Source organism: Schistosoma haematobium, chromosome 3 (genome assembly GCF_000699445.3).
Source record: "Schistosoma haematobium chromosome 3, whole genome shotgun sequence".
Taxonomy (NCBI): domain Eukaryota; kingdom Metazoa; phylum Platyhelminthes; class Trematoda; order Strigeidida; family Schistosomatidae; genus Schistosoma; species Schistosoma haematobium.
The window spans coordinates 16,932,892-16,951,520 of NC_067198.1; the positions used below are offsets into that span (position 1 = coordinate 16,932,892).

General features: G+C 33.8%; 2 protein-coding genes across 3 annotated transcripts in view; one reads left to right on the forward strand and one right to left on the reverse strand.

The window, feature by feature from the left end:
* Nucleotides 1–837: 837 nt before the first annotated feature.
* On the forward strand, nt 838–10,774 carry DCAF7_1 (ddb1 and cul4 associated factor 7; the record flags this gene model as incomplete). 2 transcript variants are annotated; one of them, XM_012938627.2, is made up of 5 exons in its annotated part: nt 2,082–2,134; nt 2,630–3,170; nt 4,725–4,857; nt 6,209–6,360; nt 8,301–10,774. In XM_012938627.2, 5 exons carry the CDS (start codon nt 2,082–2,084, stop codon nt 8,589–8,591), a joined length of 1,170 nt encoding a protein of 389 aa, XP_012794081.1. In that variant the 3' UTR covers nt 8,592–10,774. The 2 variants fall into 2 exon arrangements, with proteins under 2 accessions (XP_051069106.1, XP_012794081.1); XM_051213159.1 differs by adding an exon at nt 838–877 and having other exon boundaries at nt 1,399–3,170; nt 4,725–6,171; nt 6,209–10,774.
* Nucleotides 10,775–11,821: 1,047 nt separating this feature from the next.
* Nucleotides 11,822–18,629, reverse strand: part of MS3_00005128 (uncharacterized protein) — a 51,168-nt gene continuing 44,360 nt past the window's right edge. The window contains exons 33-36 of the mRNA XM_051213160.1: nt 16,148–16,295; nt 14,672–14,794; nt 13,341–13,462; nt 11,822–12,076 (exon numbers count right to left, since the gene is read on the reverse strand). Of these exons, the coding sequence (XP_051069107.1) occupies nt 11,945–12,076; nt 13,341–13,462; nt 14,672–14,794; nt 16,148–16,295 (525 nt within the window). The 3' untranslated portion in view covers nt 11,822–11,944. The remainder of the gene's footprint in view (nt 12,077–13,340; nt 13,463–14,671; nt 14,795–16,147; nt 16,296–18,629) is intronic.

Here is an 18,629-nt window from a genome sequence, read left to right on the forward strand (position 1 = left end):
GTCGAAGTCACACCTCGTGGTCAGCACCTTACGTGGACTACCCCATTGACGTATCAAGGTACCATAGATGCTTTGAAGACTGTACAACACAGAAGACGTTATTACAGAAATATATTAGTTAAGGTAGATACAAGCGAAAGTAAGACCACTGCCGCATGGGCCAGTCCATGGCACATGATTAACTAATGCGCGTCGCTTGTACATGACCTTGGCAGGGAGCGATGATCTGTTCGACATTCAGTGATCCAACTGCCGGATGATTTGGCTAGGGCTCAGTGACATTTTACTGGCCCTACACAATATATCGGAATTGTCTGATCTGATCTGGTTAGCGATGGCAGTAGGTGTTGAGCAAGGCGTTCCCACACGTGATCTGGTGCGGATGCATGACTGAGCGCCTTCAGCTAGGTGAGGCCACTAAAACTAATGTGGCTAGCATCCAATGTCGAAAACTTACAGAACTATTTATTTTGGGGATTTATTTACCGCTACATTCAATGACCTAACTGCCAGGTGATTTGTCTAAGCCTAAGTGACTGTTCGCCGGCTCCACAATGATAAAATATCACGCCGTTTAAATCAACTATTTGCTATGGCCAGTCTGTGACACATCAGTCAGTTAGTTAGCACCACAGCAAAATTAAGTTTGAGTATCTACCACATAATGTTTTCTCGTAAGCTTGGTGGTCAAACCATTATTGTCCAACTCGAATAGGCCACGATCATTGACGTAAATCATCCACATTTATAATCTAAAAATCAGGCTCTTCACAGATTCTCGGGAAAAATATTTTCTAATTGCATTTATTGTCCAACGATTTTTAATACAGTTTTCCAGCCGCACTGAAGGACGTTATCTGACCTTGAAGCGATTGTTGTAAGCATAAAGATAAAGATAAATTGTCTGGCCTTTGACAAAAAACCTACTTGACTTCGATTACCACAGAACGTTATTTGTAAGTGGGTATACCTAATGTGGTCGAAAATACAAGGTTTCAACGACAGACAGTAATTTCCAAGTATATGTGTTTGTCAAAGAAACTGGCTTAAATTAAAGGATTGTTTACATTCGAATTTATAAAACCTTTCCGACACATGGGTTTGTAAAGGTTTAATCTTGTCAGCGCCTTCGATTAGCTTATTTAGCAAATAGTGTTATTCAAATAGCTACAGTTTGTATATTTTGATATTAATACCATGTCTATATATGTATGCTTGACCACATGTTACAGAATACGCACATATCCCTCATTCTAGCTTAAACGTTAGTTGCTTAAAAACTTTGATGAGTCATTCGTCCTCCCGATATACATAGGTGCGTTAATCTTATTAACTGGCTCTACTCTTCATTCGCTTTTTGTTCGACTAATAATTTACCTCTTTATTTACTCGCATTAGCATTTCTGCTGGGATTCGCTTTGTGTGCTTGTGGCTTAGTGATCTGTGCTATTCAATAATAAACTGTAGCTGGTGCATCATGTTGCATTCTGAGATTCATACACCGTTGGGATTTATTTAATAACAGTTTTCGAGGCGATTGGTTTACCAGGCGTAAGAAATTGTCTAGGAGATAATCCACTACAAATCGGCCTGATGTACGTCATTTTTTAAACCGTGTGATTTACAGTTATATCTAACTGACCTTTCCTGATTGAGGTTGGAAGCTTCCTATTCACGTTTATTTACGTGGGGGTTATTGTAAATTTGTCAACTAAAATGATAGTAATTAGTAGTTCGTTAGCGATATATATATGCTCGGTTCTGTCACACTAATGTTAATAACTGGGTCCACCTTTTTAAATAATAATCCTGTAGGCCGTTCAAAACACTCAAATAACACTATAATGTTGTATAAAGACAAGGAGTTCTATGGTTGATATAGTAAGCAAGGCCCAGAGTTTGAAATCGAAGGGAATTTGTTGACTTTTAACCGCAATATTATAACTAGATCTGAGTTTATACTAGCTTCGAATCTGTTGCTTCAGTGCCTCCAAGTAGTAGGTTATTTCATGGACTGCAATCCTAACCTATGGTACTTACACTGTTGATTTGGCTACTTTGACACAATAATGTCGTTAACCATGTGGTTGCTTATGGGATTGCGTTTTGGGATCACTCTGAATGGATCTGAGGAGTATGTTAATCAATAATGTCCTCCAAACGGTATACTTCCCAACGCTTTATGGCTGTTTGTCTCTCACAGACAGAATACTGTGTGCTTGGGAGATTTAGGGAAATGTAAGCTTCTTCTGTAGATTCAGATACATACTAGAGATAAGTGACACTAAATCTTGACTCCTTTTCGTTTTTAATTAAGTGCGACTAGGTCGTCATATCTTTTATGTGGACATTTGGTATATGCACACATACTTCTTGTCTAGTCGCTATCTTTAGTTTTATGAATCTTGTTATTTTTTATTCTTTTGACTCCGTTTTAGTTTTTTAAGAGACAGGAAAGCCTAAACCAGTGAATGTTTGTGCAGATCTCTGTTTCGCTCCTCCTTTCAATTTATTTCATACATCTTATATTCTTATGCATTAAGACAATGTTCACGTTTTCATTTCTCACTAAGCTACATGTATATCCAGTTTTGATCAAAATCTTTACTATTTGTTTCTTTTAACATAGATCGAAAACGTCTATTCCAATGTCAGACACTCCTGGTGTTATTCCTAACATGCCTATTGGTTCACATCAGTCATCTACTAGTGCAAAGTCTAATACAACTAAACGAAAGGAGATATATAGATACAATGCTCCTTGGTGTATTTTCAGCATGAACTGGTCTGTCAGACCAGATAAACGCTTTCGTTTAGCTGTGGGTAGTTTCATTGAGGAGTACAATAATAAAGTCCAAGTAATATACCTAGACGATGAACAAGGAGAGTTCGTTGTACAAAGTACGTTCGCACATCACTACCCAACGTCAAAAATCATGTGGATCCCTGACACAAAGTGTATTTTCCCTGATTTACTTGCCACAAGTGGTGATTACCTTCGTGTTTGGAGAATAAATGAAGATTCTGAAGTTAAAAATGAATGCTTATTGAATAATAATAAAAATTCGGATTATTGCGCCCCACTTACTTCCTTTGATTGGAATGAAGTAGACCCGAATATCATTGGAACTTCTAGCATCGATACTACATGCACTATCTGGGCCCTTGAAGTAAGAATCATGCAAATACCATTTGAACTACTTTACCGACTTTCCGTATACACTTATTAAGGGGGGAAAGTGTCTTGAGTGACAGAGACTTATTAAACGCCAAGTGATTTCACTAAGTAAACATAGTACACCTCTTGCAACTGACTATCAGTTTTAGAATTACGGTCAGAATCAGTTTTACTACTTTGTGGAGCAAAATTTCACCCATCTTGATATTATATATTGATAAGCCATCTCCCCTAAATTAAAAATGTCTCTACCAGGAAATAAGTTACTTTGTAAGCAATGATGGATAGTGGCTAGCAGTGGGATTTAGGACGCGCGTTTCGTCTCATTTGAGACTCGTCAGCTGGATGTACCTGCATCTCAGTGTTGATGTTCACTCTGGGACTCGAATTCAGTACCATTCGCTTCAAACTCCATTGCGTTATCCACTCAGCTACCGAGTGCTGATAACCACTTGCTTGTGCAACGAGGTGAATTTAAATTCATTTGGTATTGTTTGGTTTGTATCTTCCCATTGAGGTTTAAGATTGTAATTGATCAGTCTGTTATTGGCATATGTGCATACTGTGCGTATGCCTCGACATTGCCTTAATCCACAAGCTTTGTAAGCAATGATGGATAGTGGCTAGCAGTGGAATCCAGGACGCGCGTTTCATCCTATATGCCAATAACAGACTGATCAATTACAATCTTAAACCTCAATGGGAAGATACAAACCAAACAATACCAAATGAATTTAAATTCACCTCGTTGCACAAGCAAGTGGCTATCAGCACTCGGTAGCTGAGTGGATAACGCAATGGAGTTTGAAGCGAATGGTACTGAATTCGAGTCCCAGAGTGAACATCAACTCTGAGATGCAGGTACATCCAGCTGACGAGTCCCAAATAGGACGAAACGTCAGTCCTGGATTCCACTGCTAGCCACTATCCATCCTTGCATATATGCCAATAATAGACTGATCAATTGCAGTCTTAAACCTCAATGTGAAGATACAAGCCAAACAATACCGATTGAATATAAGTTACTTTAGTTTTCGAAAATATATGGTGCTTAGTGCGTCAGACACTGCACTTGTCCGAACTTCAGTTCATGCACCAGAGTTTAAAACGTTAATATGAATCGAAGATCAAGTACTTAAATCAGTCTCCTTGGTTGTATTTTGTTTAGTTTTGTTTCATTTTAACTGATGAAAAATACATAGAAAATAGAGCGACAGACCACCATTGCTTGTTGCCCTGAAGCTCATCGATCGTCTGATAATTTACCTTCGGTACGGAAAAAATCTCTGCAAACTAGGGGTTTGTTTTTGAAAATCGTTGTTTCATCTTTTGACCTGGTCTGTGAAGTGTTCAAGAGCCTATTTCAGTCGGAGGCAAGAACGTCAAAACGGTTTTCCAAAACTCTCGTTTACATTACTTATACAATGTAAACTAGCGTACTGGACCACTTTAAGGCTAATCTTCTATAGAAGATGTTTTGTTGTATTTATGAAACTTGTTAACAGTTTCTTTATATAATTATCTATCTTAACTGTTACTTCAAAAGACGGAGCAGGTGATCGGCCATACAAATGTCGTAAGTGGACGTGTAGAATCTCAGTTGATAGCCCATGACAAAGAAGTATATGACATAGCTTTCAGTCGTGCTGGAGGCGGGAGAGATGTTTTCGCCAGTGTTGGTAAGTGGTTTTATTTTCAACCTGAATATTTTCTCCTGTAATTTAACTTAACAGAGTCCTTGTCATTTCCCCATGAAGAACTACATGAAACTTTAAATTCCTACCTTATGTTATTTCAACCAGTTACAGTGATTAAAATGCAATCAGTTTATAATTTTCTCACTTTACAGCTCTATACAGTAGTCAGAACACTATTATGGTACTATCTACCGAATACATAACATAATTAAGCAACATATTTTGAAATTGAAATAAGCAGTCCAGAAATATTTGAAAGTGAAGGCACTCAATATATATTCATTTATTAAGTATTTGGGTCATATTATTTTATATTTTCCGAATTTAATGATTCGGCTTTACTAATTATCAGCTTTATACCATTAATGTCCTATCTATGTACAGATTGTGATTTATTATTTATGGTACGTCATATATAACCACAGAATTTTAGGAGAGTGAATAATACGATGTACTCGCCCGGTTTACGAAGCATTTCGAACTGCAAACGAAGGAACAGGTGATAATTTTGTGAACTACCGGTTGTTAGCTTATATAAGCATGATGTTAGCTGGTTCTTTGTTAACTGTGATAATCAGCAAAATTCTAGTAGTATTATATGAACAAAAGTACTAAATTAAATAATTATATGTTAGGGATAACAGACAAGCAACGGCCATAAAAGTCCTAAGGTGAAGTAGCTGTTATAACAGGCTGAAGTGAATATCTCTTGATCTACGTATGATCAATTATGAATAATGTGACGGAACTACTGGTGGGATGTTCCGAATGAACAGATACCAGAGAAAAAAATAACTCGTCATTAAAATATGAGCCATTCTGTGTAACAATGACGTACTCACCTGCAAACATGAAATGAACTTGATTATACATCACTTTTCAGAAACACATGACTAGTGTGTAAGTATCGCAAGCCATCCATCTGCCTGATCATCAAGCTCACTTATTCCACACCATAAAGGTTTTGGTTACTTTTCTTCTTTACCAAATTAAAGAGCGTAGGAATATGCATTTATATATATATATATATATATATATGAGATGTGACAAAATAGAACCGTGCATGCTTAAAACGGGTCAAAATCGTATTTGTCAACTTGTTTTACAATCGTTTAAAGTAATGTTATGTATTACTTTGTTTTGTTAAGTTCAATAATATTATTATAAGCGACAACTCAGATACATTCCATGTGGTTTTCGCTTTAGATCATCGGTACTTTCGGTTTCTCCATTAAATTGTCATATATTTCGTAGTCCAAATACAACTGTCCATAATTCCATGCTATTCTGTCTCAGGTAAAGTAATTGGATTTTGACTGATCATATTTTTTAGGTGCAGATGGTTCTGTACGTATGTTTGATCTTCGGCATTTGGAGCATTCTAATATCGTGTATGAAGATTCAAATCATTCCCCACTTTTACGCTTAGCTTGGAATAAGCAAGATGCAAACTATCTAGCGACATTTGCAATGGACTCCGTAGAAGTAATTTGTTTTAGTTATTCACTTTTTCACCATATATTCGATTGATATTTTCATAATTGGATAAAGCACTCTAGTTTTTATAGGAACACCTGATACTATGATAGTTACTAATGATGTTGGATTTTGTTAATAAGTCGAATTGTTTCGTAGACTTGAATAACTTTTTTATTATGAAAGTATCAATGTAAGATCCTGAGGATTATATAATCGCAGACCCGATTGTAATATGTATTACAAGGTATATTTTGATGATAACACGTGTCAGATGGCTTTTATACGAACATTATTCGTTTTATCAACCAACTAACTAGAAAACGCATTCTGTACTAGATCTAAAAACGACGGCTTCTGCCAATGACCAAAGACATTTCCCTAAAATCGCTCAATAAGAAGTTTTCACGTTTATTATTATTTACACTACTTTACACTAATCTAGTCGTTATTGTTCTTTTTTCTTTTACGCTCCTTATCTTCTTTTTCTCTCTTCCCATCCTCATTGTTTTGTGTGGCGCATATATATTTGGTGCTCTCTTGTACCAATATTTACGTGTTCAAATAAAATAATTTCACGTTTATTACTGTTCAAAGGAAGATTACTAGGACGTTATTTATGCACATCTTATCACCGATTCGAACAAAGCGGCTATTTTGTGGACAGAAATTTAGAAAATAAACGTGTATAACGAAGGTAGATGCTAGATTACCTTGATACTCAAAAGCTGGGACCTTTTGTTTTTCATATAGCTTGAATGCCTTATTACTATTTATTTGTTCGCTTTCTTTTTCGTTCACACCTTCCTCATTAAGTTGAATAGATTACTGAAGTTGAGATGTTACTCAAGGGGAAAGGGGTAACTATCTGAAGCAACACACTTTCATAGGAGAAAGAATTATCCACTGTCCCGTTTGTCAATCTATCTCAGGAATCTTCTTGTTAAACCTGCAGTAACCCTATAACTCTTATGTAAATATATTTTCATTTTTGGACAGCTCTTAATCATTCAGATAGGATGTGACTAATGAGCCATCCTAGTAATCTCATATTTGTTATAAATAGCATTGACCTTCACTACATGTACTTCCTTTTTCCGTGCTTAAGGCGTCCGAACATTGCCTCACGTACTTCGGTTGTGAAAACCAGGGAAATTTGTACTTTAAGTCAGAAAACATTAATGTACGGGTGGTTGGCCATTCTAACACACCTCAAATGGCTATGCAATTTTAGAGACCTACTTTAAAGTATATGTCGACAGATGTTGATACATAATATAACGAGATAGAGTAAAAAGTTCATTTACGGTAATTGATTCAGGAACGATGGTTCGCTCAAATCCAATTCTTTACAATTGCATTCATGTTTTTACCGTCTGTTTGCACAACTCTATACCATTACTTGTAGATAAAGTTAAGATTATTGTCCCATCCTCTCATGTGAAGTGAAATAATAATAATAATTCCGTTCAATATATGCTTTGATCTCTTTCAGTTTATTTCAACGCTCACTTTGTACAAAAATGCAATCACATAATAGAAATGGGCTTACAGTTAGTTTTAAAGTAGTATAATATACAAATTTCAATTTAACCCACTCTTATATAAGTGCAGATTCATATACTAAACGTTAAGTTACAATCTGTCCCAAATGTAGGGATACTACCCTTGATAAAGCTTTCGAATATATACCATAGAGACTCAAGGCAGAATTCAGTTATCGTAATATCATTTATATCTTTGGATAGATGAAACGTGTTATCGACATATGAAAAAGCATACTTGTTTTGTAATCAATTGGTCACTCTCTTTAATTCGCTCTAATTTAGTAGCTATTTCGATTTAACAATTACTGAAAAGATCTCAGCCTCTTTGTTTTGCACAATATGCTTACCTATCTTTCAGTATACTGATGTTCTTTTTGGATTTATATTGTTTTACAACCGCAGATAATTATTTTGGATTTACGTGTACCATGCACTCCAGTAGCTCGTTTAAACAATCACAGAGCATTTGTAAATGGATTAGCCTGGGCACCACATTCAAGTTGTCATTTATGTACAGCATCTGAAGATTGTCAAGCTCTTATCTGGGATATTCAGTCTATGCCAAGAGCAATAGAAGATCCTATTCTAGCATATACAGCTGCCGGTGAAATTAATCAAATTCAATGGTCATCAACACAACCAGATTGGATAGCCATTTGTTATAATAATTCGTTAGAAATTTTACGAGTATAATATTTACTGTTTATTTCTTATTTTATCAACTGTTTTAAAGGTGTACTATAATTAAGATCAAATATTATTTCTTCCTTTATGCTTACTAAGTATTGTACGTTATTTTCACGCGTTTAATTATTATTCTTTTCCAAATATTCTGGATAATTTAACTGTGTACTATTATCGAGATACATGTATTGGTTGAAGTCAAAGTTTTGACTACATATGAATCAATTTCAAATGTTGTTTTGTACATTCACTTGGAAACATTTGTGTTTGTCTAATCAATTTATAAAATTTCTTAAGAATTACCATTATAAAACAGGAAGTTCTACAATAATAGTTATATTCAGCAGGATCTGTGAGACAGAAACAAATCGATATTTACTCGATTTTGGGAAAATGACAGACAAAATATGATCGATGTAAGTTATCTTTATTGGGTAAGAAGATTCGACTCAAGTTATGCTGTCTCTAGTAAATAGATGCTACCCTGTTGTCTGCAATGTGCAAGGATATTTGTCCACAAAATATAGTTACGGCTCACTGTTGGGTTATATACTAGTATTTCTATAAACGCCGCAGTACTACACAAGTAACACAAACTTCAGTGAGTAGTAATGGAACACCAAAAGTGGTTAAACTGAGCTGAACGAATAACTCAACTATTTACTACAGTCAGTAGTTTAAATTAGATCCACATTTTTTATTCGTACTTTGTTTTATTCAAAACATAGATTGAAGCGAGATTACTGTCGCAGTGATAAAATTAATATTATTCCTATGGTGTAAACGCGTTTGACTTCAGTGCATTATGTGAGATGGTGGAGAAGATTTGTAGCTCAGGTGGATGATTTTGGTGGAAGTTTGTGCTGATGATGTCGTTCAGAAGAACGATGAAAGCTCCACGACCAAACCATCCAGCTCAGAGAACAAAACTCCACCAAAATTATGTGAGACGTTTGGAAGATAGCATATTAGTTTTTCTAATCATTTAGCAATGTGTAAGAGGAGCTTTTCAACGGACAAAAAGACGGAGATATTTTTCCACAATTACATAATGTTTGTAAACGCTCATCTGCAAAAACTGTTCAATGTACGATAATCATACAATTCGCACTCAAACTACTTGCGATCATACCAAATGTTTCCAGTTTCGAGAAATTCCAGCTCTACTATTTCAATTTCTAAATATGTTATGTATTCAGTACATAGTACCATAATAGTCTTCTGACTACTGTATAGAGCTGTAAAGTGTAGCAAGCCCATTCACATCAACCTTAATGTATTCTCCTATTGTTTGTAACATACAGGTAATCAATAATTTATCCACACTAGATTGACACTCAAAAATGTATATGGATATTTAACTCACACCCACTCGTGGTTTCACAGTGTGTTTGCTCGCTGTAAGCTTGTGGATTTTATTTATCTTTAACAACAAAAATATCTCTACAACTGGTGTTCAGGCTTCTGAATAATCTCGAGTAAATCCATAATCCTACTAGGAGATTTAGCATACCTTAAATACTAAGTTGACGGGACACCATTTATTGGGGTTAGATATAGAGGTAACTAACCCTCAGCAAAAGTGAGAAAATCATAAGCTGATTGCACTTTAATCACTGTAACTGGTTGAAATAACATAAGGTAGGAATTTAAAGCTTCATGGGGAAATGACAAAGACTCTGTTAAGTTAAATTACATGAGGAAATATTCAGGTCGGAGATAAAATCGCTTACCAGCACTGGCGAAAACTTCTCTTCGGAACGACTGGAAGCCTTATCATGTGCTTATACTTTGAAGTCATAACTTTGATCTCAAAATGTCTAATTGTAGACCGGAAAATAAAATTATTTGTTATTCTTCAAAACACATTACTCATGTTCCATGTGACTACGATGACCACAAATTTAGGGAGAACAATCCAGCATCAAGTAGTTAAAGTTAGACAGAAAAGGGGGATATCATAAGAGATCCAAAAAGTGAAATAATTGGCCGTAGTATGATGAAAGTAGATCTAGTCTGTATCTATTTTTATCATTTAAAATCCACCCAGGACAACTGCAAGTCCGTAAGCAAAATATTTTCGGCTTGGATTTTAATAAATTTTGGATTTGCACTACTGTCTACTAATTCAGCAGCCAGGTAATTGTTTTTAAAGCGACTAGTTCATTATATATTGTCGCTAATTATATACGACTAAGAGTTTCCTAACTTCACATTTAAATGCGCTGGTGTTTATGTAGTTCTTAATGATGTGAAACTCGAATAAAACAAACACTTCAGTATTTATGGTATGCCTGTTAGGATTCTGAAGTTCCAAAGTATTCTTGGAAATGCTTGATTATAAACATAAAAACGCGCTGTTCCAGAATGTAAAATCAAAATCTACATTAATTTGAAATATTTAAGTTTGAACCGAGGAAATAAATCTTAATTTGTTGATATTCAGTTTGTATGGTGCCAGTTTCGGTAGCAAGTCAGTATTAGTCAAAGAAGTACGGAGTATTTGAAGCCGCTTCATCGCATTCTCAGATTCCTGGTATCCAACGTCTTTTCGAGTAATTGGTTCGGTAAACAGTCTCTTTGTTGAATACTAATGAGTTGTCTCAGGAGAAAATCTAACCGCTCACCATATTATCTGGCGTACGAATGGGTTGGAAGAAACTTTGCGGCGACCGAATCAAGGCATGATATCAATCCATGGTGTCACTGACAATTTGACTAAGGTTCGTTAGTAGACCCAGATCTTTTTGAATGGATTCTAGTTAATAACTGTCATCGGTAATTGGAGACGTTCAGTTCAGAATTAGTCACAGTGACGCAGATGCATTTAGACTTTATCTTCCGCTACGTTTTGAGTTTTATTATTATTTCGTACACTTTATTCCTCAAACTCATTCTTATCCTTCGAATAGCAACCTCCAATATTTAGTGTTTCTTAGTATAATCGGTACTGATATATATTTTTTAATTATCATTCATCTCCCCGTGTTGATGTGCTATGGCTTCTTGGGCTGATGCTTATTTCTGTCAAACTTGTATGGTGATAAAAACTGATTTAAATAAGTGGTATGTCAATTTTTTTTTCAAGAACTATTGAATCCATTAAGTTCTTAGGAAACTCACCTTCAGTTAAATTAATTTTGTTAAAGATTTCAATGAAACTAATTTTATAAATAATACTCAAAACATTGGGAAATAAACAGAAATAGTTTGATGATTAACTATGAATGTTTATTTTAGGAAGTTTTATACAATGAATAAATAAAAAACAGATTTCACATTTTATCCAATGTTCCGGTTATAGTAATATACACATTCTAACTATTTTTCACAGGTAATTATGATCTAAAAAAGGTGAATAGTTATCCTTGTAATTTTATTATTAAGGACTTAACTCTTGGAAAAACTGATAAAAATTCATTTCTGACTTGATATGATTCCCAAAAATTTGTCAAATGGCGTAAACAGGAATTAGATTTCATAAATACACGAATCTATAAGATAAAGGTATATATATATATATATATATATATATATATATATATATATATATATATATATATTATAAAATTTCTATATGACAATTAAGATCAATGTATACAAGAAAATACCCCCCAAAAGTATCGTATTACTGTTACAACTGAGAGAAACTTGTAATAATTAATACTGGAAAGCACTCCAGTTTCTATGATTCATATAAGAACATCGAAACCGATTGAAGATGAAAATCTATTTCATTCACCAAAACACGTTAACAGTTGCTGTAACGGTGGATAACTGGGACTGATTATTTGAACCTGTGAATCGCATGACCCAAATAAGAACATAGAGATTTTAGACGAGGATTTATTTGACATACATTTTGTAGAGTGAAACAGATCTTTGTCTGCAATCAATTTTCGTATTCTATTGTTGGTGGTGGAGATCGCAGTGATTTCCGGTACCAAACACTACAAGTTATTCCCAGTTGCAATGACTATCTGTAGCTATCATTTTCATTTCCTTCCTTTTAGTCTTGCGGGTTTATTTTCATGTCGCCGATGTGAAAGTGTAGTATGGTGAATTAATATACAAACATTTGTCTTAGTTTATGATGTGTTTAACTTTCAAGTCCAGCTGATTTCCATTTGGCACCTTTATAAGCTGTCAATTTTTGGTAAGTTAATCAATACTACTAGTTGTTTGAAGTTAGTTTTGATCAGCGGTGAAATGGTTTATACTCTAATAAAAACACGTCAGGAAAAACTTACCTTATTCGAATTAGGTAGCAGGAGGTGGCTGGGTTCAGGCTTGTAACCTGATGGTTGGGAGGTGAACACCTTAATTACTGAGTCACCACTATACAAGTACACTAGTAAAAGTTCGTTAATGCAATATAAGTATAAATAATAGTTTGACAAACTTCATAACAAGTCTAATAAATTTACTAAAGATGCTTTGAGTGTATCACATTCCAATATTTAGAAAAGTAAATAACGAAACGTTCAATATTTTTCTAAAACGAATGAATTCTTAATTTGTATAGGTAATAATGTAAATAATTGGCAACTACTGTATGGAAATTAGAGTTCGGATTTTTAGTAGGTAATATACACACACCAGACAGAAAGCGATGAAAAAACTATTAGCGTTTCGATAATGGATCGACGAGAGAGGAGAGTTACGACCGCCCGAGTTTCTGAAACTTGTACGCAGTTTGAACTTAATTGTCAATGTAGCGTATTAAAGTGAGAACTAAAACAATGAAATGGAACTCACTTTTTTACTGTTATGAATCGCAGCTTCAATAGCACTAAGTACAACTCTAATAGAATACAATGAATTCGTGTCCAAATGAGAATCCAATAATATATCACGAAAACAATTGATAACGTTAAAGTCTGAATAAAAATGTATAAACACGTAGCAATCGCGATTATTTTAGAAAATATATGATGACTGTGAATACATAAAATAAATAGATACTCCGATATCACACTGGTCCAATAAATATTAGCATTTGATTTCAAAGTCATCTGTACTTTATTTATCGAGTTATATAGATTTTTAAGACAACCATTTAGAGAATTCGAAACGAATCAAAATGAGACTTATCTCATAAAAAAAATCACACGAAATGGGTGTAAATCACTTTAAATAACTGGTAGATATATGTTAGATATGCATATAACATGGAAGAAGTGATATGGAGTAGTGGAGAAAACTATCAACGACAGATACACAAGGAACTATTCGAAGCAATTCACTTAAGATACCGTTAAGATCTGATATTTAGTAAATGAAAATCATTTCAAGAAAGTGAGAAGTAAAGATATTACACATAACCAAAGGGTTAGAATTTAACTACAGTATCTCCAAATAGTTCGAGATAATCTCTACTTAAATATTCGTTCTCTCGACCATAACTGCTAGCCTTGATGGATTGATCGGGGGTTGGCTATCTTAATAACTCGATCGAGCTATATTAGCTATATTAATTTTTCCTTTAGGTACTACCATGCAAGAGAGGTTTGATGCAAAATGATAAAACTATAAGCAGGAACTTTAAGTCCGAGAGTAACGTCGTGCAACTGATTAAAATTGGGTTCGGCAACAAATGTTTCAGATAAAGACCATTTACAGCAATAACGTCTCCTCACAATGAAAGGAAGGAGTTATAAAAGGTTGACCCTAAAAATGTGAAACTATTTAACCCCACAGACTTTCTTTATAGTGTAGAACAAACACATCCAAAACTTCTCGCTAAAGTTGTGTGTGGTCGTCTTAAAGCAGTTACTTCATGGCTTCTGCACTCACGCTTTCAGCTCACTACGAACATTACTAATACAGACCCCTTCCCAAGTTCCTCAGAAAAAATCATTCACAATGTAGGCAACTGAAAAATAATTACAGCCGTTTTGACCAACGCTCAAAATCACCCACTATTGTTGTTCTGAATAATATCATCAGTGCCTGTATGAAACAAAGCTCTGTATTGTGGATGAGTTAGTTTTCTTAGAAGTACAACATGTAAAAAAACAGGATATATATATATATATATATATATATATATATATATATATATATATATATATCAAACGAAGACTAACTTGCAGTTAATAATTTCGATTTCAAAATACTGTGTGTGCATAAATTCCGCAAGATTACTAAAGCTGTTTCACGATTATCAGGTTTACAATGATTTATACAATTGATCAAAATTGTGGGTAAATCTGAAAGAAATGTAAATGTTTTAAACAAAAAAAAATAAGTGCGAGACATTACTGTTATCATTCATACAAAACTTACCGATTTAAATAAAATTATTAAGCACTATTGTACTCTGTAGTGTCAGTTATTTGTTAAGCACATATGCTTTATTCTAACTTTCAGACAGCCTAATCTATTCATTCTACTTGAGTCATATTTTGACCTTGTCAATTATTCGCTTATCAGTCTTGACTGTTTTTAAATGAGCGCATATGCGTGTACACTTCATATCCCATGTCTCATCACATGTCTGTAGTTTATTTTGTCTGCCTATAAATATTGAGCAACGCCTGGCTAAAAATGAGTTGGCTTACCAGCCATCTCCCCTGCTCGTCATTTTGCTTTGTTCTATTACATTCACTTTACATACAAAATATATGTATTCAAAGTCCATTCTTGTCAATTGAATTATCTAAATTCCGTTATTGACTAACGCGATTCAAGTCGATGATTGTATACGAGGATAAGTGATAACAAACATCATTACGATCTAATTGGAGTCAGATCCACGGGCCACTAAAACTCCATAATGTTGATTTTACCAATCCAATCAAATCAATCATTTTACAATCATGATGGAAGTGTTTTACACTGTCACGAGACGTCAGAAATTCAAATTTCTACTCATTAAGATGTCACAAATATATCGTCTTATTACTAACTTTCTATCTAATGCTCAATTTATTTAAAATTATTAAGTCCAACTTTACTTGGTATTGGTACGTACAATCATTCCACGTTCGACAGATAAATTAATTATTGGTACCAGTTTGACAAATGAAATCTTACCATAGCTTATGTAATCCGATAATCAGATCATTTATATTTTGGGTTTGAATTATAACCACGTCAAGAGGCAATATGAACAAATCAAAATTATTGTAAAACACATGCTTCTGGATGATCGGTGAAACATTGAAGAAAAATAATAATTAAGCATTTACAAATTAGTCGTTATTTTGTTATCATAACAAATAGTAACAGGAAATGTAAGCTGCTAATTATTGTCCAACAATAACTGCAAAAACTCATCTAATTGTAATAAATAAGTATTGGTTTAGTTTACTTATGATTTTTAATCGGGTCTGTAATATCATATGTAAAAGTGATGAGTACATTATTATCTTTTGAATGTATACAATAAAAAAAAGTTAACTACACTATTTGAGGAACATGAAACATGTTATGTCCCACAGAATAATGGGAAATGGTATTGGAACATCGGAAACATCAGATTTACAGTAAAAAGATAGTTTAAAATTTCACTTCTAAAATGCCACGTCATATATAAGAAAGATAATAACAAATTCGCTTACTCGGTTGATTAAATAGTATATGTTGTCCATCTTTAGTGAATGATATATTAAGGATCAATTGTAGCCAAAGGGTGAGTATAAAATGTCCACGACGACTTTTGATCAGTGTACGTGGGTTCAATTCTGATATGTGATTAAGGATTTTAGACTAAAAATAAAGAATAAATGCATCATGAATAGCAAAATCAAAATAGTGACAAGTTAATTGGTTGATAGTCCAAAGAGATCATGGTTCAAGGTACCTTTTATGATTGTAGGTACTGAGTGGTAGGTCCAAAACCGAAACGAAATACCTGCTCAACTACTTTCCAGCTGAAACCATTTCAAAATAGTAATAATTGTTTAATATTGACTGAATTATGAGCGATAATGTTTTCTCTTCAATCAACATATCTTAATAATACTAAGAAGGAATAAAGTTCAAACATTTATAAATGTCGAACTTGAATTTCTGTCTGGTGTTAACAAAATGATAATCAATATATCTTAGCTTACTTGACCTACCTTTTATCATAGCGTATTAAAATGAAGCCTTTTTGATGTGGTATTTTTGTAGTTTCTAAAGATAAACTACAGAATCTTCCATCATTTGGCAAATTGTTTACAACAAGTCTGTGGAAGAGACTTACGTACCTGTATCAGTTAATAATTGTTTTGTTTAAAATCTAGACGTTTTTGAACTTATTCAAACAGGACTATTTTTTCACGAAGCTGCATTTGTAATTATTCAATTACATTTAAACCTAAAATAATACACATATTATCGAAAACAACTAGTGAGGTTCAATCATATTGATTGTGATAGTTTCATCTTCTTTCGGTGTAAAAAGTCAAAACTCATAAACGAAGCAATAATTTTATTTTTATTTGTTATACACCGATTTCAAAAGTGTGTTGTACGAAAGCAACAAATAATGGCGACGTCGTGCAGAATGTTGATGAGACACTTACGATTAAGCATCAAGATCCAAAAAAGTCAAACAAAATTGTCAAGACATTGAGCAAATATTCTTCTACTATATCGAAACTATGAATTACAAGTCTTAAAGCAACTACAATACTTTTAGACTACTGAATCGAAATCCAATTTCACAGATTTAGCATTTTCACTTTAAATTCAATATATTGGTATTGTCATCTGGTGTCAGCGGTGCGGATAACTATGTAGTGAACGAGAACTCAACTGGGGAAAATCAGTTTATTTTTTAATGCGAAATTACAGAATTGTGAAAACCATACATTAAATGCATGATTTTCACACCTTATTTCAGTTATCCTGTACGTGTTTTATGATTCTTTCAATTCTGTTGTTAGTACAATTGCTCGGTATTTCTCTTCCTATTCTCTTCAATTTAATTTTTTGCTAGCAGGCATTCCACTTCCGATTGACGCTACATACTAGCTAAGTCTGTCAGCATAAGTAGCATGCACCGCAATTAAAGCATTACCAAATATTAGTTTTGAATCTATCAAAGAGTCTAATTATATGGCTGAGATACACGCGAAATCGAAGTTCGTAAAACAGCGATTTATCTAAAAAGCGTTTCTTTATTGAGTAATATACATAAATTAGTTACAAATCTCATTTTGTGGGGTGCCTGTGGCGCTTAGCATGTCTTTAAATATGAAAGAAAACGGGATTCCTGCAGTTGTAACATAAAGAATAATAATGACATACGATAGTGCGAGTGACAGCTGATAGCTGTGTCTAATGTAGATAACAGTTTTTCAACAAGCAAGAACGGAACCAAGATCAAACAAATATTGAAATCAGTTTAGGTGTTGTGGAGATTGTAACGTTTTTAACTGAGATCATGAACCGATTGATGTAAGACCAGCATTCGTCCAATAGGACGAAACGGCGGTCCAGTGCTTCCCAGGTTTTCAATGGTGGTCTAACATCAATCGGTTCATGATCTCAATAAAAAAATATGGAAATTACTGCGTTTAAACAAAGATAAAGTAACTACATAAAGCCGTGAATAACCGCTACAGGGATTGAAAGAACGTAATTCTAATGACAAACATAATAGATGTATATATTTTAGAATATCACACGAAAAAAACGCGTAGAAATTGCTAAGAACATAACTATTTACTGAACAGTAATAAGTAGTATAAAACAATAAAGAAAAAGAGTCGACGGGAAAGGAGTAAGGACAGAGAACGTAAACAAACTTAACAATCAGTAAAACAAAAAATGTAATAAATTAAGCAAACACATTCAAAGAACAGTAGCTTTCAGGCTCCTGATAAGTAGCGTCCTACAGCGATTTGTTTTTAACTTAATAAATATTATGATTTAAAGTAGATCGATTGGTATTTTAACTAATAATTTTAAGGTCTTAAATATTTATAAATATATAACAAAAAAAGATTCATCGTTGTTTTAAAGCTATGCCCTATATATTATAAAACAAGTTACCTATATGCTATAATATCTTTGCGTAATATGAATAACTAATAAAAATGTAAACATGAA